This window comes from Podarcis gaigeae (genome assembly GCF_964106915.1).
Source record: "Podarcis gaigeae genome assembly, chromosome: 8".
NCBI lineage: Eukaryota > Metazoa > Chordata > Lepidosauria > Squamata > Lacertidae > Podarcis > Podarcis gaigeae.
In genome coordinates this window covers 17,111,812-17,134,163 of record NC_139684.1, presented here as the reverse complement: position 1 = coordinate 17,134,163, position 22,352 = coordinate 17,111,812, and the positions used below count along the sequence as shown (strand labels likewise).

The 22,352-nt window shown below is 46.4% G+C and overlaps 1 protein-coding gene across 2 annotated transcripts in view; it reads left to right on the top strand.

The window, feature by feature from the left end:
- The first annotated feature begins 2,735 nt into the window (after nucleotides 1–2,735).
- TMEM201 (transmembrane protein 201) overlaps nucleotides 2,736–22,352 on the top strand; it is a 44,288-nt gene continuing 24,671 nt past the window's right edge. The window contains exons 1-5 of one of the 2 annotated variants that reach the window (XM_083752617.1): nucleotides 2,736–3,692; nucleotides 13,341–13,461; nucleotides 17,157–17,351; nucleotides 19,015–19,191; nucleotides 20,489–20,889. In XM_083752617.1, coding sequence (XP_083608743.1) covers nucleotides 3,577–3,692; nucleotides 13,341–13,461; nucleotides 17,157–17,351; nucleotides 19,015–19,191; nucleotides 20,489–20,889 — 1,010 coding nt within the window. In that variant the 5' untranslated portion in view covers nucleotides 2,736–3,576. Of the gene's footprint in view, nucleotides 3,693–8,003; nucleotides 8,986–13,340; nucleotides 13,462–17,156; nucleotides 17,352–19,014; nucleotides 19,192–20,488; nucleotides 20,890–22,352 lie in introns of those variants that run through there. The other variant, XM_083752618.1, reaches the window with a different exon arrangement.

Here is a 22,352-nt window from a genome sequence, read left to right as displayed (position 1 = left end):
AACCCTCCCATGTTCAGGGTTATTTTCATCATCACACCCATCTAATAGCAAATTCAGCTAGACTGGATTATAGTCAAAATAGGGCTGGCTGGGAAACGAGACATTAGTTTGCAAAAGTCCAAAAAATAAAATAAAAATGGAGGTGGAGGACTCAAAAGTGTAGAGAAATGGCTCACCAAGGACTGAGCGAGCTCAGTGGCCCACCAATCACTTAACAGGTATAATACATACCCCTCTGGGTTTCACAGAACTGAAAATCCCATCATCCTTGCTGGCCAGGGCTGATGGGAGTTGTCGCTCAGCAGCACTGGAAGAGCCAAAGGTTCCCCACACCTAAGTTTTTATTCAGTTATTCCAAACTGCATGGAATATCGTATTTTTCGCTCTGTAGGATGCACTTTTCCCCCTCCAAAAATTAAGGGGAAATGTGTGTGCGTCCTATGGACCAAATGCAGGCTCCTTGGCTTCAGCGATAGCAACGCGAAGCCTCCGCGCTCCGGAGGCTACGCATTGCTTTCGCTGAAGCCTGGAGAGCGAGAGGGGTCAGTGCGCACCGACCCCTCTCGCTCTCCAGGCTTCAGGGATAGCCGCCTGAAGCCTTCGGAGTACAGCGAGACCTCGCGCTGCGCTCCAAAGGCTTTGCAACCTTGCCGCTGATCCCGGACTTGTTCTGGGGTCTGGGGAAGCTTGGGTTTCCCCCGCCCCAGCCCCACGGCTAAAAGCGAAGCCAAGACCGTGCGCAGCCTCTCCTGGCTGGAGATGTTGCGCGTGGCTAAAGAGGAAGCCAAGACAGCCAGCGGGATGGATCTCGCTCGCTGTCTTGGCTTCTTTGCTCTTTGGGGCTGGGCGGGGGGGAGGAAATAAGAATTGTTTTCTTGATTTCCCCCCTTAAAAACTAAGTGCGCCTTATGGTCCGGTGTGCCTTATGGAGCGAAAAATACAGTATACTCTTTGGGGTTGGGGAGAATGCGTAAAATCTTGCCTAAGAGCTTACAGCAGACTGTTGCCTCCATCCCCTTGTGGGTTTTCTAGATGCCTCACTTGGACGGCTTTGGAAGAAGACTGAATGAATTCATGGAGGATCTCAATGGCTACTCACCCTGGTGGCTATGTTTCACCTCCATTGCCAGAGGCAGTAAATGCTTCTGAATACCAGTGGCTGAGAACCACAGGTGGGAAGAGTTGCTGGTTGGGGTGAGGCCCTGCTTGCGGAGCTTCTCCCAGTGGCCACCCAGAACAAGGTGCTAGACAAGCTGGGTCTCTGGGTGGGTGAACAGGTGTACATCCTTAGAATCATTCTAGTCCAACCCCCTGCAATGCAGGAAACTCAACTAGATCATACATGGCAGATGACCACCCACCCTCTGCTTAAAAACTTCCAAGGAAGGTGTCCACCACATCTTGTGGGAGTCTGTTCCACTGTCAAACAGCTCTTACTGCCAGAAAGTTCTTTTTGATGTCAGAATCGCTTTTCTTGTTACAGTGCTACCTCGGGTTACGTACACTTCAGGTTACATACGCTTCAGGTTACTGACTGCTAACCCAGAAATAGTACCTCTGGTTAAGAACTCTGCTTCAGGATGAGAACAGAAATTGTGCTTTGGCGGCGCGGCAGCAGCAGGAGGCCCCATTAGCTAAAGTGGTGCTTCAGGTTAAGAACAGTTTCAGGTTAAGAACAGACCTCCAGAACGAATTAAGTACTTAACCCGAGGTACCACTGTACTTGAATCCATTAGTCTGGGTCCTAGTCACACAATCTGAATGAATTAGTCAGTTGGGTGGGGGTCATCTTGCGGCAGGGGCATTAATTTTTCTTGACCCACCCACCCTCCTCTGTGCAGTTGCTCTACCTCATGCCTGGTGTGCCAGCCCTTGAAAGCTTCCCCATGTGGAAATGCAGCCCCATTTCAGTTCATTATAAGCAGGAAAAATAAAGTAAATATGTGTACAAAACGGCCCAGCTAACTTTTTCTCAGAGCAGACCCAATGAAATTTGTTAATTTGACAGGTTAGTCCTGTCCTAGGAACCTTTCAGCGAAGCCTTATAAGCCAATGCTAGTCCTACTCAGAGTAGACCCACTAAAGTTAATGCACATGACTAACTTGGGTCCATTCATTTCAATGGATCTCATCTGAGTAGGATGGATTTCCTAGATGGATGCATTTCCTAACTCCTGAATGTGCGGAAGCCTACAACCCCTATGAGTCATTCCCACGATCTACTTTTTTCTCTCCTTCCCGGCTGCCTCGACTCCGTGTTACAGCGAGGGAGTCGTGGACTGAAAAGGTGGGCGACTGGTGGGGGGGTGTTCGTGCTCGCCGCCGCGTGAAAGGCCAGCATCGTGCCAGCCTGCGCGCGTGAATCAGCTTTTGAGAGGAGGGGAGCTTTTCCAAGCACGAAAAGCCAGCTTTAAAAACGGGGTCTCGCTTCCTCCGAGGTCCTGCCACAAGCACGGATCAAGCATTTCAAAGGCGTGAGTCGTGACGGATATTTTCGATTTGCCAGCCGGGGGCGTGGAAGTCTCTTGCTTCCTTTTAAAATTTATTAGACTGAGCTGCTCAAGCTTTTTTTAAAAGATAAAGGGCGATCCGCTTGATTTTTGACGCCACTCTGCGTGAACACACATAAAAGGATCGCTTATTTTCGTCGTCATTCCACCATGGGGTGAGCAGTGCTTCGGTGTGCACGGCGCTCCGTACCCCGAATCGTTTGGGTGTGCGCGTGTGCAAAGCTCCCACTTCCACAGCCACGTGCTGCGTTCAGCAGCGCTTACTCCCAAAGGGGGAAAGCGTGCGTAAAAGGATCGCCGCCTCGGATTCCTTTTTCCTTCCCCGCGCCGCCTCCAGCCATGCTTACCCACGCCTCGTGCCGGTGATTGGAGGCGAGGCAGCCAGCGGCGGGTATATGCGAGAAGGGGGCGGATCGGTGCCTCCTGGAAGAGGAGGAGCGGCGGCGGCAGTGGAGGGAAGGTCATACCGCTTTATAGAAAGAGGGGAGGAGAAAAGGAACCGCTCCAATTGCCCGCTGTGTCTACTGAACCGGGCGGGGGGTAACGCTCTTGATCAACGCGTTCCGCCTTTGGCGCTTTTTCTGGATTTGCTCTGCCACGCGCGGGCGCGCTTTCTTCTAATTCTTCAAAGCGTTGGAGCAGAGGGCGCCGCGGGGGGCGGGGGAGTGAGGCGTGGGGGTGAGAAAGGGAGCCGGGCGCGCGATTGGACACTCCGCGTTCTAAAGAGGCTGCTCGTTACTCAGCGTTCCGAAAGGCTCGGCCGAGCTTTCCAATCCGCATCCGGCGCTTCTCTCCTCCTCCTCGCGCTCCGAAAGCTGCAACTGAACGTTCTAAGAACGCTCCCCCTCGACGCGTTCTAAGAGGAGGCGCCGTTCTTTCTTTGCTGAGCGCGCGGTGGAAACAGCCTTTTATTATTTTTTTCCTCCTTCTCCTTTCGCGACCGCCCCCTCGCACGAGGAATCCGAGCAGCGGTCGTTGCAATTCCGTTTACTCCCCCCCCCGCTCCCTTTTCAGTTCCCCTTCCCTCCTCCTCCCTGAGCCTTTTCTCCCGCAGAGCCCAGCGGCCATGGAGGGAGTCGGCGCGCTGCTGGCCGGCTGCCCCACCGCCGGCCTGGCCGGGGGCCTGGGGGTGACTGTGTGCGCCGCTGCCGGCGGAGTCCTGCTGTACAAAATCGCCCGGAGGTAAGCTGTGCTTTATTTTAAATACCTACATGTCCCGTGGAATTGCGATCGAGGCAGTAATACAAAAGATAATATAATATAAAAGATCCGCCGCGCGGATTAAGCTGCCTCCGGGAGGCGAGCATGCTTTGGGAGGCCCAGCCAGGCAAGCTGGGCGGGGTTGCCGCCTTAAGCCTTCGGAAGGGGAGCGACCATGCTTGAGACTCGCCTCCCTTCGATTTGAACTGCCGGGATCTTCCTGCGGGAGGGCGAGTCTTTCCTCCCGCCTCTTTGCTTCTCTTGTTTCTTTTTGGGAGAGAGGAATATTTTTTTAAATGTCCGGGTTTTTTTTCTTGGAGGGGGAGGTGAAGTCCCGCCCCCTTCCGGAGTCACGAACCGCTTGTAGAGAAGCGTGCCATCCGAACGCGTTTCAATGAATACCGAGTTAGCATTATTAAAAAATGACCACAAAAGTTTTACAGTGATGAAAGGCGAAAGCTGTCTTTTAATTGAGGCGGAACTGACAACCTAGCTATCTCAGTGTTGTCAGCACGGACTGGCAGGTGTCTCCCCACACCCTACCTGGAGAATCCGTTGGGGATTAAACGTGGGATCTTCTGCGTGCAAGGCAGATACTCTTACCACTCCTCTCAAGGCCCTCCCCGCAAAACAGAGCGAGATTCTAGTCTTCGTGGTGCTGCATAAAAGCTGCCTTGAGTCAGACCCTTTGTCCGTCTCGCTCAGTATTCTTCTACTGTGATTCTGAGCAGCTTTCTAGGGTTTCAGCCCTTCCTAGCCATACTGATTGTATATTGAAATTTACACGGTCCCATGTTGCTCAGTGGATTTGGACTCGAGTTGTGATTCAGGGAATCCTGCCCAATTATTGGTTGTTGAGCACAAGAAGTGACCTTACAGTATCCGTGTTCTCTCAGCTTTGTTCCATATCCAGTACAGTGTTAGAAACTCTCATATACAAGCTTGGCTGTGCATCTTGAAAGCCTGCTTAAAAGTTGGGTCTAAACCAGCCTTCTGTGGTCCTTGAGATGCTTGGGACTACAACTCACATCATCCCAGCCTGTTAGCGATGCTGGCTGAGGCTGGAGGCAGTCTTAGAAACTCAGATATATAAGCTAATCTCCAAATAGCACCTTAAACCTGGGTTGTGGTCACCACAATGTAACGTCTGGGCACCTTTTTTCCAGTGAATTGTTATTATTTATTAATTTCATTTCTATGCCACTTTATATCTTTAAAAAAAATCTCAAGGTGGTTTACAACACATTAAAACATCAAATCAAACAATCCAGACTAAAACAAATTCAAGCTTTAAGGAAAATATTTCAGAGCCTTCTCTAGGTGACATTTTGCTTTCCCCATATTTACTTACCTACGTAATTTATAGAGCTGTCACATAGCAAGACTCTAGGAAGCCAGTGTGGTGTAGTGGTTAGAGTGTCAGACTAGGACCTGGGAGATCAGGGTTCAAATCCCTCCTCAGTCATGAAGCTCGCTGGGTGACCTTGGGCCAGTCATAGCCTCTTAACCTACCTCACAGGGCTGATTTCTAACACTGGAGGGTGTCGGGTTGGCAAAAGCCCGGCCCAACCGTTGGATGCTTTGGGTAACATTTTGCTTCTGTGGACATAAGACTGCCCAGGTGGACACAAGCTTGCTGATCCCATAAGGATTGCGATTCTCAAACTGTGTGCCTTGAGAAAGAAGTTGATGAATCTGAAATGAGTAATATGCCCTTGAAAGTTTCCTAAAGAACTTCACATTATGGGGTGGCATACAAATGTTATAAATAAATAAAACAGTCTAGAGAGCGGCCTGCTTTGAACTCCAGTGAAAGCTGACTTGGTAATTCTGTCGTTTCTGAACTAGATAGGCTTCAGTCAGTCAGTCACTCCTAGTTGCAGAGCCATGCCAAAGTGTCCTTGCTCTCAAGGGTTGTGCTTCTGTATGAGTTGCTGTTCTGGGCTTGCCTCCTTCCAGTCCTAGAATCCCAAGGTGAGCAATGTATACAGATGCATGGGGTGGTAGGAGGAAAGTAGAACACTTTCTCACACACACACATCCGTACGTAAGATGTGGTGTAAGATTGAAATGTGCTTTCCAGTTATAATAGTTCCTTTGCTGCCAGAGGTTTAGGAAGAGTAAGACGTTCTCAATGGAACCAAGTCAGGTTTTGGTTTTTATAGATTGTAGAGTTGGAAGGTGTACCCCAAGGTTCATCTAGGTCAGCGCCTTGCAATGCAGAAATTGCGGCTAAAGAATCCATCCAACCTCTGTTTAAAAGCCTCCATTGAAGGAAAGTCCACCACCTTCCAAGAGAGTCTCTTCTACTGGTTTGCATTCTCTCTGTGTTAAGGTAAAGGGACCCCTGACCATTAGTGGCCGACTCTGGGGTTGCGGCGCTCTGCTCGCTTTATTGGCCAAGGGAGCCGGTGTACAGCTTCCAGGTCATGTGGCCAGCATGACTAAACCGCTTCTGGCAAACCAAAGCAGCGCACGGAAACGCCGTTTACCTTCCCGCCGGAGCGGTACCTATTTATCTACTTGCACTTTGATGTGCTTTCGAACTGCTAGGTTGGCAGGAGCAGGGACCGAGCAATAATGGGAGCTCACCCGTCGCGGGGATTCGAAACACCGACCTTCTGATCGGCAAGTCCTAGGCTCTGTGGTTTAACCCACAGCGCCACCCACGTTCCTCCATTGACATGTAGTGATACCTTCTCTCTGTGTGTGGAAACACATTATTTAAAGCCACGTCCTCTGCAGTTGCATGTTTCTAATTGAATAAAGTGCCCCCTGAGAACAGTTTGGGTCTGTGCATTTTAAAAATGTTATTGTTACGAACCTGTGTTGGTCCTGTGCTAATTCAGCTGTCATTGCTTCCGATGGTGGAGGTGTCAGCACTCGAGGAAGCTAGTAAATCATAAGATAATAATTATTTCCTCACGTTCCCAAGGGCCATATTCCCTTCTGAGGGCCACATCCTAGTATGGCAACTAATGTAATTTCCTCCCTTTTCATCCAGCGGTCTTGTTTCTCTAAACACACCTCTACTGATCCTCCATTCAGGCAGGCAAAATCAGAGTTCAAGGCCACAGTCCAGCCAGGCAAGAACACTTGAGGAGGGTGCAGAACAAGGCTCATGAGGATTCTGACTTTGGGGAGGGGGGTTCTGAGGACCAGCTCATGCGACCTGGAGGGGCCACCCTTTGCATACATGATAGATTACATGCTTTACAACAGCCCTGTAAGGTGGGATGGTAGCATAGGTAGGTTGGAGGCTGAAAGGGAGAGCAGTGACTTTGAATGAGGTTCTCCTTCCTTCTGCTCAAAAGGAGGTCCATTGATTGTTAGTCACGATGGCTGGGCTGTGCGTCCACAGTCAGGGGTAGCCATGTTTTTGAATGCCAGTTGCTGGAAACTGGAGGGGAGAGGGCTCTTGTGCTAGGTTCCTGTTTTTGCTGGTTTCTCACAGGCATCTGGTTGGCCGCTGTGAGAACATGATGCTGGGCTCTCAGAGGCTTGTGTGGAAATCTCAAAAAAATCCAGCAAAGCAGAGCTTATTTTGTTTTGAGTCTAAAGCAGATGCTGCAGGTGAGCATTAACATTCCTGTCGTTTGACTAGGGAGAATGATTAGAGGAGGCAGGCAAAATGAGTGAATAGGTTTTTTTCATCCATTGCAGGCAAAGGATCAGCCTTGAGAATGTCTCTCTGGTGGAATGTGAGGAATGCATTTCGTTTGGGGAGGAGGTCTTGTACAGCCGCTTTTCTCCATCTTCCTCCAGGGGTCATGATGACCGGACATGGCCTGAGCAGAACTTGGGAAGAACATTTTAAAATGTCCACTTCCCTTTTTTGTGGCAAGTTAATGACTGCTTTCTTGCACTGCAACAGTGGTTCCCAAAGTTTTAATTCTTAAAATGCACCCCACCCCCGATTTTTTTTTAAAAAAAAAACACCACTTCTGGAATCATGTTACTGTTGCCTCTTAAATCTGGAAAAATAGGTTTCCGTGTATTTCTCCATGAATCGTTATTTTGGACACGCAGAGGTGCAGTGGATACTCTCCTCTGAGTGTAGCTGATTCTGGCAAGAAAAGGTTACCCTCCCAACAGCCTTTTCAAGTAGGCTAAGTGACAGCCTCATTTGTCCAAGGACCCCCATTGAGCTTTATGACTCTGCAGTGTTATTTCCCTTATCCAGGATACATCTGACCTTGTTATTCATCATCTACACCGCCTACAAGTTTTCGTTGAACTTCTGTGTTCTGGCCCTTCAATTTTGGCTCCTTGCTTGAGCTTTGTGGCCCAGGAATCAGGCCCAACCTTCGTAGTTTTGGAATGCCGTTTGTGGGGCAAGCAGCTTTCCCCAGATAAGAGTTTAATGTGTCTTTTATCAGTGCCTTTGCCTTTCTGCAGAGTGTCCTTGAATTGTGATAAAACTCATTGCTTTTCTGGTTATAAAAATGGGTGTGTGTAGCTCTCTGGCTTTTGCATGACTGGAATATAAGCTTACTTTGCAAAGGAAAGAGTCGCATCCCTTAACTGCTCACCTCTGCCTCTGGCATGTGGCCCCCAGAAGGTTACTAACAAGGGAATGTGGCCCTCAAGCTGGAAAAAAGTTTCCCCTTCCTTGTTCTAAGATATGTGTTTTGCTGGGGTTTCATTGCACGTGGGGAGGGGGTGCTAACTTCAGCTTCAAAGAAAAAATAATGTGAGGCATCAGTCTATCAATGGCTATTGCTTATATTGATGAAATAGAACCTCCATATACAAAGGCAGCATACCTCAGAACCCCATGTGCTGGTAACAGATGCAGGAGTGTAGTAAACGTTATGCAATGCTTCTGAATTTCTCGCCCTCTCCTGGACACAATGCTTGAGCAGGCAGATTTGCAGGGCCTGTGATTTGCCTGATAATCTCCATCTTGTTCAGACCAGCCACCCCCTTCTGCGTTTTCTTGATCTAAAACAGCATTGTTTTTGTTCTTAATGCGTCTGTGGCCCCAGACAGAGTAGGATCACGGAAATAGTGCCGCGAGATTATCGCTTCTTCGTCTGAGAACGGCACAAGCTGAGGAAATCTCCACGCTGTTCCCAGTTTGTCTGAAAGGAAAGGATTGCCATACACCCTTCATTTGAGGAAGCAGAAGGCACAAGAGAGCTGAGTAGGGGCATCTGGAGCCAGAATGGCTGATAAGGCTTGACCTCGGTGGAAACTCTTGGGCCTGTTTGTTGCTCTCTGCTGTTTGTGAGGAAGAAAAGCCATCTCTCGGACTGCTTTCATGTAGAATCCAGTAGGATTGGCTACCACTGTCCTGGATTTTGCTGTTGCGGTGCCTTCTAGATGTTGTCAGACTCCACTTTTGCATCAGCCCAGAGCAGTGTTAGAAACTCAGATATATGAGCTAGGCACCAAATGGCTTCTTAAACCAGGGTTACAGTCAACCAAAATGGAACGCCTAGTTGCCCTTTTTGGTCCAGACGGCTCGAAAGTCATTTTTCCCCCCGTGCGACTTGGGGGTTCCTGAAATTCATTCTGATTGTGCAGATAAAATATAATGGCTAGAATTCCACAGGATGTGTCTGAAAATAGTCACGCTGCAAGGATCCCCAGGCATGCACCTCCAGGTGGGGGAGACGTCAGGTGCCACCCGGGCACCTGATAGCCAGGTGCAAAGTGTTCTGGGCGAATTTAGATCGCTGGACCTGACCATTATCCATTCTGGCTGGAGCTGACGAGCATTGGAGTCCAGCAGTGTACAGTGGTACCTCGGGTTAAGAACTTAATTTGTTCTGGTGGTCCATTCTTAACCTGAAACTGTTCTTAACCTGAGGTGCCACTGAAGCTAATGGGGCCTCCTGCTGCCATCGCACAATTTCTGTTCTCATCCTGAAGCAAAGTTCTTAACCTGAGGTACTATTTCTGAGTTAGCGGAGTCTGTAACCTGAAGTGTCTATAACCTGAGGTACCATGAATATATAATATTCATTAAGTGCCCTAAGGTCCCAATTTAAACACAGTGTTAAAAACAGTTAAAAACAACTTGCGTTTGCAAAAAATAAGGTGGGTCCTAAAAGTGGACATCACAAGTGTCAAAAGCTCAGGGTTAAGAGGTGTGAATATATACACATACACTGTTAGCCCTTCTTAAAATAAGTTTTAAAAATAGTTTAGGTAAATTAAGTTGATTATTGTTACTGATGCTAAAAGGTGCCCCCTTCCAATAGATTGGTTGCCAGATTTTAAAGAAAAGTTAAGAGAGAGAGAGTGCAACACACACACACACACACACACACACACACACGTGTTCTCTCCTCAGGGAGAGTCTCAGGGAGAGGAGGAAGAATACCTCTTCTAAAACTGCCTGCTGTGGCAAAAAGGGATCCGTTATTTGTGACTCCTGCATTGCTGGAAGTTGGACTAGATGACCCTTGGAATCCCTCCCAACTCTACAATTCTGTGCGCCCTAATGAAAATAGTATGTTAATTAATTCCAAGAAAGAAGGGTTTGTGAGGTCCAAGCCTGCTGGTTGAGGACATGAGCCCAGGCAGGAGGTATGCTTGGCTTGCATTGCAGCAGATGGGTGTCCCAAGCGTTCCTTTGGCCCCTGCTTGCATCAGCTGGGCCTTTGTGCTCTGTGGTGCTTCCGACAGCTGTAGTTCAAAGGAGCCCTTGTGCTGAAGTCATGTGGAAACAGATGGTGGAGAGGTGTGTTGGGTAAGGGGAGCGGAATTCCCATCTTGGGCAGCTGTGCTTGGCGGAATTTGAAGTCTTGTTTTGCCTGGAGTGATACCTGGCACTATATTATTGCTACTTCTGTTGTTGTTGTATTTATTTATATCCTGCTTTCCACCCAGACTCAAGGCGACTGACGCAGAATAAAACAACATGGAGATGATGATGATGATGATGATGATGATAATAATGATAATAAATTTTGCACCGCCCTTCATCTGAGGATCACAGGGTGCTTTACAATGTAAAAACACAAAAATATATAACGTAGTAACAAACAATACCATCCCATCCTGCACACACAGTTTAAAAGGCCATAGATTGTTTAATTAGCCAAAGGCCTAGGAGAAAAGGAATGTTTTTTGCCTGGCGGCTGAAGAAACATAGCGAAGATGCTTTGGGGAATACCTTGGCCGCTGACACACTTAGGGTGGGAGCAACTAGATGGCAGCTTTTAAGAAAATGTAATATGCTTTAAACACAAGTTTATGAACTGACCTGGACCCTGCAATCATAATCTGAGGCATCTCTTCACGAGAGGTCAAAACAAAGCTAGAAGAATATAAAAGATAAAAGTAATTCATCTCTAATAAAATTTTAAAAATATATAAAGAAAACAAATCTATTAAAACAGCACAGCACTATTAAAAGCCCTTTCCTTAAAAACCAGTCAATTCCCAAAGGCCTTTTGGAATGAGACAGTCTTCACCTGCCAGTCGAAGGACAACAAGGAGGGAGCCAGTCAAGCTTCTCTAGGAAGGGAGTTCCAGAGTCTGGGAGCAGCCACCAAGAAGGCCCTTTTCCACATCTACACCAAGTGTGCACATAAGGGTGGTGGCACTGAAGGTCACACAGCCCAGGCAGGTTCATATGGGAGAGTATGGTCTGATAGACTTGGCCTAAACTGTGTTGGGCTTTATAAGTCATTAGCAGCACTTTGAGTTTATAGAGAGGAAAGCTGTGCTCATGCAATAACTAACTGGCATTTGGGTCACCCATAATTTTTATTTTTATTTTGCACAGCATGGCTCTTCATATGCACAGACCCAAATACAAAACACATGCCCCCTACTTAAACGAGGGGGGAGTAGCTTTCATCCCAGGTCAGTCTCTGATGGTTAGTTGGTCGTCTGGTAGAGTATCTCCTTTGCATGCAGAAAGTCCCCGGGTTCAATCCTTGGCGTCTTCAAGTAGGGGTGGTGAAATCCTTGGAAGTTGCTGCCAGTCAGTGTAGACAGTACAGAGCTTGTCTGACTCAATGTAATACAATTTCTTGTGCTCCTGTCTGAGATGGCTTGTTCACATGAGTCAAGTCACCCACTTTTGTAGCTGCTGTGAAATAAAAGACCTCTATCATTATTATATACACACACAAGCTAGGCTTCTAAGCGCACTTTTCAAACACCAAGGCACCATGGCCCAAAGTTTAAAAAAAGAAATCCCATCAAAACATGAAAATATAAATGCACCTAATTAAAAGGAACACTAAAACAGTCCCATCGAAAAATAAACATTCACAGTTAAGATATGCAATTTAAAAATTCCATTATATGTATAACAATCCAAGGTAAAATTATGCAGTATAAAAGTCATTTTGAAACAACACAGCAATTAAAACAGGTTGAGTGAGCGAGGGAATGTCTGTGTGAACAAGTCTGTCTTCAAAAGCCTGTTCTTAGACTTTTGCTTATCTTTTTTTTAAAAAAACAAAGCAAATGACTCTCCCTCTGTCCAAAAGGGTTAAGCCCCAACAGCTGTTCATTTTGATGGCAAGTGTTTCATTCCAGTGCATAGACAGCCAATCCTTTTCTACTGAAGTTCTGCTTTTCACTTGTGGCTCTGCTCGTTTACTGTTTACATCTGCCCCATTAAGCTCTTTGGCTTTGGGCAGCAAATTCTTCCCTTCCCAGAAAAATATGATGGGGAAATCCCAGCCATGGGCCCCAGCCCCCCCTGGATTGGACATCTACGGCTTTCTATTTTCTGGGTCTCTATCTTATTTTTCCGTTTTGGCGGGAAAGGGGAAAATTTGGTCTGTTGCCTGGTAAAGAGAGGTGGGAGATTCTTGTGGTTGCAGTACTGTCCCGAATTGCTTCCAGGTCAACCTGCAAGCGTTTCTGGGGGTATGCCAAGCAACTGCAAGGTGCTTGCTTCGGTAACCCTAGAAGTTGAGGTCTTCTAACTGCTTGCTGATGCTCAAAGGGATGCCCTGTGTTTGCTATGTACCACGGTGGAGGTTGAAGCAAATTGAGGTTGCCTAGCAACCACAGGACATGGCCTTTGAAAGCCTGCAGGAAGTGATTAGAAGGCTGTGTCTTGCGGTTGCTAGACAACCACTATTATTATTATTATTATTATTATTATTATTATTATTATTTTATTATTATTATTAAAAAAAAATCTTTGATCTCACTTTCTTCCCCCACCAGGTGGGCCTAAAGCAATTCCAGCTATTAAAAAAGGAAAACATCAACAGCGGACCATTGTATCTTAACTAGGTCCTACTCAGAGTAGGCCCATTTGAAAATAAGGAACCCAAGTTAGTCATGCCTGTTAACTTTAAGATGGGCCTACTCTGAGGAGGACTAGCTTTTGGTTAATGGCCATGAGTAACTTTAGGTCTGTTTGAGGAGAATGTAGTTGGATGTGGCCTAATTTGCATATATATCAAACCGTGGGTATTATTATACGATTCTCTAAACCAGGGGTGGGGAATCTCAGGCCAAGAAGACTATTGTGGCCCTCCAGGCTGCTCTTGTCTGGCCCTCGGAAATCTCTCCAGAACCCTCCCCGGCCCTGCTTCATAACTTCCTTGCTATGTTTTTGCCTGACTGAAATGTGTCACATTGGGCCTCCTCCTCCCAGGGCCCAGTGTGATGTATACTTTTTTTTTTTTATGCTGTTCCCCACAGGAAGAAACCCACCCACATGACCGTGAATTGCTGGTTCTGCAATCAGGACACCGTGGTTCCGTACGGGAACAGGAACTGTTGGGATTGCCCCAACTGCGAGCAGTACAATGGCTTCCAAGAGGTATGTTTCGGGAGTGGCGCCACGTAAAGTCTCTATGATGAGTTGAAATGGCGATCAAGGGCCACTGCTTCTCCCAAAGCAAACTGGGTTGCTTCCAACTGAGGCCACATTCACATCATGTGTTCAAAGCACTATGATACCACTTTAAACCGTCATGGCTCCCCTCCCCCCATTTTTTTAATATAGTTTGTTAAATGTGCTGAGAGCTATTAGGAGGTCTCCTGTTCCCCTCATGGAGCTACAATTCCCAGCATTCTGGGAATTATAACTGTGAGGAAAATAGGGTCTCTTAAGCACCCTTTACCCGTAACAAACTACTGTTTCCAGGATTTTTTGCCTAGGGGGCCATGACTGTTAAAGTGCAGTAATAGTGCTTTAAATATATGGTGTGGCCTAAGTTTTTCTCCAGAGTAGACTCATGGAAATTAATGGGCCTAAGTAAGTCATGGTCATTGCTTTCAGTGGGTATGCTCTTGAGTGGGGCTAGCCTTGGGTACAAACCCAGTGCCAACCCATGTGCATATGTCTGTTCAATATTGGTGTGTATTATTTTATGAATCCCCTTTTACATCTATCTATCTGTCTTAATTTCAATGCATTTATATCCCACCTTTTTTCTCCCGAGAGGAGCTCAAGGTGGTGCACACACACTTCTCCCCATCTCTTGTTTCATCCTCACAGCATCCCTGTGAGGTAGGCAAGGCTGACAGGTAGCGACTGGCACTGAAGATACGCAATACAGTTTGAACACCTTAAGGCAAGAGACCTTTTCACGCAGCTGGAAAAGCTTGTCAAAGCAAAAATGTAATTGGGTTGTTTCTGGGAAGTACAGATTGTGGGTGCCTGCTGTATTGCAGCAGGGCTGCTGTTCCGCAGAACAGGGGCAACCACAACAAAGGCCCTGCTTCCGAATTGTTAGGGTGTGGGCTTCTGATTTTTTGGGTGTATGTCCCCGTTGGTAGAATTTACTGGCAGAGGTCGAGGGTGGGAGCTTAAAAGCAAAAGTTGGTGTAACGAGTGAACCACCTTTAGGATTGAAGGGAGGAGATATTTTTGCAGTGTGGAACGTTAAGGTAAGTGGGGTAGATTTGGAGTGAGCATTGAATGAGAATCAGATGGCACTGGGCTTAGTAGGTAACTTAACAGCTTCAGACCAGTTTACCTGTGAGTTCACCTGACCCCATCTGTATATGCTCGCCCCGCCTCTTCATTCTGCAGAATGTTACAAGGCGCCACATAATATTCATTCTGCATTTATAAGGAATCCATCCTTTAGCGTGGCAACACCCACACTTTGGAACTCCCTGCCTATTGAAACCAGGGAGGCGCCTTTACTGCACTCTTTTAGGTGCCTGCTAAAATGGTTTTTGTTTAGGCCAGCCTACCCAGACATGATTTTACCTTCCTAAAAACTGGATTTTAGGTTATTGTTGATTTTAATTATTAATTATTATTCTTTATTGGATTTATATATCTCCCTATACCCGGGGGTCTCAGGGTAGTTTACAGAATAAAACCAAGATATAAAACCACAAAATACATAAGAAAAATAAAACAACAACCCTATAGCCCCTCCCCACAAAAAAAAACCCAACACATTTTAAAAGGGCATAGGGTGTAAATCAGATCAACGAAAGGCCTGGTTAAAAAGGAATGTTTTTGCCTGGTGCCTAAAGGTGTATAATGAAGGCGCCAGGCGAACTTCCCTGGGGAGAGCATTCTCGTGTTGCCACACTCCGGACCTCTCGAGGAGGAGGCACAAGATAATTATTTTTGAAGATTTTAAATAGTTGCTTTTGATGGATCATTTCATTATGTTTTTCATTTTGTAAACCACTTTTAATCTCTCTGTGTTTTTTTACAATCAAGAGGAATAATACTGTATACATTTTATGGAATAAAACCCATCCGTACTTCACACTTTACTGTAAATTGGTTCCTTAAATAAACTCTGGTACAATTTTTATCAATCTTCCATACAAGAGAAGCGGACTGTTGCCCTCTCACTCAGTTCTGCCCTAATTGGATCTCGCCAGTTTTCCCAGAGGTCCTCCGGTTGGCAAGACTCATGAAACCAAATGCCCCAGTTACTCTTATGAATTGACTTTGAAAGATCCCTACTGGATCATCAGATCAGAAGGCCCATCTAGTCCAGCATCCTCAAAGTGGCCAACCAGGTGCCTATGGAAAGCCCATAAGCATTGCAGTGGTGCACTCCCCACTTGAAGAAGAAGAGGAGGAGGAGGAGTTTGGATTTGATATTCCGCCTTTCACTCCCTTTAAGGAGTCTCAAAGCGGCTAACATTCTCCTTTCCCTTCCTCCCCCACAACAAACACTCTGTGAGGTGAGTGGGGCTGAGAGACCAGTCAAAGAAGTGTGACTGGCCCAAGGTCACCCAGCAGCTGCATGTGGAGGAGCGGAGACACGAACCCGGTTCCCCAGGTTACAAGACTACCGCTCTTAACCACTACACCACACTGGCTGTGAGAACCACAGCAACTGGTTTTCAGAAGCTCTGGAGGGTAGTACACAGCTGTCATGGCAAGTAACCACCAATAACCCTAGCAGTGAGAGTTGCTAAGACTTTAATTAAGGTTTGTTTTGTGGCATACCACATGTGGGTTTTCCAAACCACGAGCCTGGGTTTGGCCGTGATGCTAAGCCCAACTGTTTCTTGGCTCACACCAGCAAGAGGAGCAAAGAAGAAGGGCGGGTTATAAACTTAAAACAATAATTTGAAATGATAATAAATAACTTCCCAAGGTTGCTTTTGTTGGCCCTTGAAAATTAAGAGTATCTCAGGGTGAAAATAAATCTATGGATTTTGCCTCCATTCGGCAGCCATTTGTTACTTATGTGGCTGGCCAATCACGGGAATGACAAGCCCAATGAAATACAGCTTTGTTTTGTCTTCATAATATTATGTTGTTATTTTTTCACACACACCCGGCAAATTATTTTTATTGATTTTCCCATTTTTAATCCACTTATACAGATTTCTGGGTCATCTTAAGAGCTTGGTGCCCATGGGAAGGTCCTTAACGATAGGACCAGGGGGAAACTCTGGCCCTCCAGATGTTGTTGGGGCTGGAGTTCCATTTGACAACAGCAAGAAACAGTATCTTCGTCTCAGTTTTGTGGAATGCTCTGCCAGTAGAGATTCAGCAGGTGCCTTCTGTCACAACTTTTAAATGCCTGCTGAAAACTTATATTCTATTAGGCTTATGCAGGCAGTTAAGAATGCATCTTTTCATTGTAGGTAGCTGACTTCTGATTTTAACTCTTTAATATGTTTTTTTATTGTATGGTGGCCCACAAAAGGGCCTTCTCTGTGGCAGCCCCTAAACTGTGGAGCTCCCTCACCACAGAGGTGCATCTGTTACCTTCATTATACAGATTTTGACATTTGAGGTGTACATTTTCAGGACCCACCTTATTTCTGTAACTGTTGTTTTAAAGTGTTTGTAATATTGTGCTCTAATGTTGTGTGTTAATGTAACCTGCCCTGGAACCACAGGCTGCAGATAATAAAAATTAAAACAGTGTACAATTGTTGTGAACTGCTCCGATTTAAAAAATATATATGAATAGCCGTATATAGATAGTTTTATGAATAAATAAAATTAAAATGTTGTAGAGCAGCAGGAAGGAGACTGGAGTAACCATTGCCTCCCCTTTTGACCCCTCTTGGCAGAATGGAGATTACAACAAGCCGATCCCAGCTCAGTACATGGAGCACCTGAACCACGTTGTCTCTGGGGCCGGCGCCTTCTACGACCCCACCAAGCCCCAGCAGTGGGTGAGCAGCCAGGTCCTTCTCTGTAGGAAGTGCAACAACCATCAGACTATGAAGATTAAGCAGCTGGCGTCCTTCACTCCCCGGGAGGAGGTATGAACTGATCTCGGGACTCAGAGCAGCCCTTCATTTTAAGGTTCTGGTACTTAACCTTCCCTAAGGCCATAAGCCCACAGAAGGGGAAGCTCGACCCAGGAAACAAATGCGACCCTCTGGATCTTAGGAAACGAACCTTTTGTGGTTGTTTACATCGTTCTATTTCATGTACACACCATACTTTTAAATGTATACATTTCACGTCCCCACCAAAAATCGTGGGAGCTGTGGTTTGTGTGTGATTTCTTTCATGGAAAACTTACAATTCAGCGACCAATTGAAATAAAGAGGAAACAACATAATTGCATTAAAATTACACACAAAAGGATGCAGCTTTACATTGCTGCATTCACACTGCATTGTATACAATAAGACCCAGCAGAAAAATACTGATCCATCAGTGAGATTTAAAATGATCCAGGACAGTGGTTCACAAACTTTTTTTTTCTGGGCCACACTTTCAGAATAAAAATTTGCTCATATCACCCTGAATTTTTTTATTGATAAAGAAATACATTTGAAAACAAAAAGAAACAACTCCTAGCATTGATTTATAACATGGAACACAACTACCTCATAACATCACCATGGGACATCCAGAAAATATAAATCAATGCAGCTACATAAGAATATGGATTATTCCCAAAATATAATTATAAACGAGCCTCTTACATATGTATCATAATAACGTATACATGAAATTCATACGCTTGCGGAGAGGTGCCTGCATGCGGAAGCCTGGGCGCACTGAGCTCAGCGCGTCCAGGCTTCGCGGACCTCTCCGCAAGCGGGGGAGCGCTCCCGCTGCTTGCGGAGAGGTGCCTGCATGCCGAAGCCTGCGCGCGCTGAGCTCAGCACGTCCAGGCTTCGCGGACCTCTCCGCAAGCGGCGGGAGCCAGCCCTGGGCTCCCACGGCTTGCAGAGAGCTGCCTGTTTGGGGGCTGGGGTCAGGGGAAGCTCCGGCGGGCCTCCTCCGCCCCAGCCCTGCGCCTGGGGGGGAAATAATTTTTTTCCCTTTATTTCCCCCCCAAAAAACTAGGTGCGCCTTATGGGACGGTGCGTCCTATAGGGCGAAAAATACGGTATTTAGTCATGTTCTGGATCACAACTAGGAATGTCCTCAAGTTTCACTTGATACTCTTGCTTTCTTCTTGAAAAGATAGCTGTCCCTTTTCTGCAAGAAAATAATATTTTTATACTATACCATACTTCACTACACTGAAATGTTCAAATGTTTCCTTGAGTGAATCTCCCTGCCACACCAATGTGGTGTGCCACACCTTTTGAGAACCACTGGCCTAGGAGTTTTAAAAGCCTGAGAGGGTGAGGATGAAGGCTTTTTTTTCCCAGTCGGAATTCACCAGAACTCAGTTACAGCACCTCCCAGGTGGGCGCCATTGCCATTATAAGAGAACAAGGGAGGCATTCATGGTGAGTTCTGGCACCTTTTTCTAGAAAAATAGCACTGGTGAGGATGTTTTCTGCCTGGTACCGATGTTCCTCTCTTCTGCTTCGTCTCTAACAATGAGGTAGCAGAGATACTCATGAAACAGGAGCATGTGTCTGGTGCTCTTTTTCTGGTGCGGATTGAAGCTGGAAGTGTCTCGGCATGCAGAACTCCTCCTCTCCCAGCTAAGCTTCTGCTCCTTCTTCCGGGCAGGGCAAGTACGACGAGGAGATTGAGGTCTACAAGCATCACCTGGAGCAGACCTACAAGCTCTGCCGCCCTTGCCAGGCCGCAGTGGAGTACTACATCAAGCACCAGAACCGGCAGCTCCGCGCCCTGCTGCTTCGGCACCACTTCAGCCACCGGAAGACAGACAAGACCTACATGCAGGTGAGGGAGAAGGAACAGGAAGGAACGGCTGTTGATTGGGGGTGGGCGGGGCATAACACTTGGGCAGGAAGTGACAGCTGTTCATTGGGCAGGGCATCATGTTTGGATGGGCTGTGGGAGCAACACGTGCTGAACCCAGAAGTGGATGGACACACAGCAATAGTGGAATCTGAATCATGCATTTATTTTTAAATTGTCATATATTTTCTCTTAAGTAGGGCTTTCCAATCCAGCACACTTTTCTCATTCTCTGTTTCTTTACACCAGGCCTTCTCTCTTCTCCCCGTTTTTCTGCCACTGAATTTTCTCTTGCGCTTATTTTGCCACCCATGTGAAAATTGGACCAAGGGCTGCATGAAATTAGGTGTGATGCTGCAAGTTGCCATCCATTACGCTACATCACAGTTTAGTGTCAGATGTGACCTGTTTCCTATGCTATGCCACAGTTTAGTGTTACATGGGACCTGGGTCATATGCTACATAAGCCCTTCATGGCCTAGAACCCTCGTACCTACGGGACCTCCTCTCCCGGTATGCCCCACGGAGGACCTTATCCATAAATAGCAACACCCTAGAGGTCCCAGGCCCTAAGGAAGTCAGATTAGCCTCAACCAGAGCCAGCACCTTTTCAACATGGGCTCCGGCCTGGTGGAACGCTCTGTCTCATGAGACCAGGGCCCTGAAGGATCTGATTTCTTTCCGCAGGGCCTGTAAGACAGAGTTGTTCCGCCTGGCCTTTGGCTTGGAGTTAACTTGATCCCCTCCCCCTCTTTCCTTTTTCCTTTCTCCTTCTGTGATGGAACTCCTATTTAGGGACTTCCCTGGCTTTTTTCTGGCCCACGTAGGACCAGTCTGGATAGTTGGCCTTGGTGAAGATTTGATGTTTTCATCCCCAAAAAGTTTTTGATTTGAGTTTCTACTGAAATGAGGCTGCATTTTAATGTTGTACTTTAATCTTGTTTTTAAGTTGTATTTTAATCATTTGTTTTTATACTTGGTGTTAGCCGCCCTGAGCCTGGTCTTGGCTGGGGAGGGCGGGTTATAAATAAAATTTATTATTATTTATTATTATTACATCACAGTTTAGCATTAGATGCGACTTGTGGGCCACGTAACCTTTCCAGTGGTTTAGAAGCCTACCTAGAATGCAGGCATTTCTTGCCTGTTGGCTCAGAAGTTGCCAAGAGAACCAGCTTGATCCCGCACAGTTGTGTTCCCTTCCATGTAGGTATAAAGACGACTCGCACAGCCTGCGCTGTAATCTTGTGATTCTGAAGGTTCTTCTCTTCCCCTGCAGAGTTTTTATGCTGCGGCTTCGTCCACCACCACAGCCACAACCACACCAGCCCAAGTGATCGCTCTCCGGTTCCTGGCCTTCCTCAGCTGTGTTGTTCTCGTCACGATGGCCTTGTACGGGTCGGGCAACCCGTTCTCCCCTGAGCATGCAACTCCTCCTTCTCCGGCAAGCCCTGGGCCAGCGAGGAACGACACAGGCTCATCGCCACCAGCAGTGCCACCACCAGGCAATGGCACTCTACTGGAAGTCCTCAGCTGGCAGGAAGTGCTCCGGCTGTTGCCAGAGCAAGTCGTGGAGACTCTGAGAGTGGCTTGGTCTTACGGGAAGAACCACCAGATTGCGGTGGTCGTCCTTGGTCTTCTGACGTGCTCCTTAGCCATGCTGCTGGCGGGACGAATTAGGTAAGGGGGATTTTGGGTGGGGTTTTAAATCATTTTATTCATGGCATTTATGTACTACTTAATTATAAATTATACATTTTATGAAATAAGATTCCCAGACATGGAGAATGTTGGTGTGTGTTTTAATCTTTTTTTAAAGTTTATTGCCGGTTTTTATCTTTTTAATATTTTCAAATTGTTGTCTTTACTGATAGTTTTACTGCTTCTCTTCTCTATTCTCTTCATAAACCGCTTTGATGGTTTTGTAAGCGGTGTGTTTAAACTTTATGAAATAAATTATTAACGTTTCTTAGCATTGTATGTAGAAGCCATACAGAGAAGAAAGCAGCAATAACAAAATCACCGTAAAACCATAAAATGCTCACCTTTTAAAATTCCTGCTGGAGTCAGACAGTCACATACCTGAAGTTCCTTGTTAACTTTTTAAAAATGGAATCAGGTTTTGTTTTCTTCTCTGCATTGTAGCTGGTGCAGTCCTTTTCTACTAGATTTTCTACCTGGCTGTGAGTCTTTGCAGCTGCAGTCAAAACTGACTTTTGCAAAGTTAGTTGGCATGTTAATTACGTTCAAAAGAGGAAACCTATCTGTAAATCAAACACTGGGGATTTAGAAAGCGAAAGAAAGGGGGCTGCTGGTTAAAGGAACCCTTCCCCCACCGTGGGAATTGGGAGACCAGCAACATCTAGGGGCCACAGGTTCCCCACCCCACTTCTAATAGGATGGTGGAGTCTTAGGATTGTGGCCAACACTATACCTACTCAGAGGGGACCCATTGAAATGCATGGACCTTAGCCACAGCCGTTGATTTCAGTGGGTCTTTTGAGTAGGACTAGTGTTGGATACAACCCAGCACCTCCCTGTGAGTGCTTCTGTTCAATATATGTGTGTATTATATGATGTAGTAATTTACATGTTGCCCTTTACATACGTTTCAAGTTGATTTAAGCCAAAAACAGCTAAAGGAACAGCTAAAAAAACCAGCTTGAGTACGAAACTCAGATATGTATGCTAGGTGCCAAATAGCTCCTTAAACCATGGTTACAGTCGCCAAAGCGGAATGTCTAGTTTCCATTTTGGGGCAAGACGGCTCTGAAGTCTTATTTTTCAAACAATGAACTGACTGTGATTGATTCTCAGTTAAACATCTGGCTAGTTCAGATGGCAACCTTGAGCTAGATTAAGAGCTTTGAGAACTTAAATAAAAGTCCCTTGATCCAGGGACAGCCCACATATATATTGGCCTGTTCCAACCTCATTTTCTTAATGGTGACTGCTCCTGCTCAGTCTGCACATAAAAAGCATTTTTGGTTCCAGAAATTCATTCTGATTGTACAGATAAAATATAACTGGTAGAATTCTACAGGATGGGGCATTAATGTATGAAAAAAGGCCAGATCCAATGATCCCCAGACATGCACCTCCAGATAGTGGAGATTTTAGGCGCCATCCTGGCACCCAGTCAT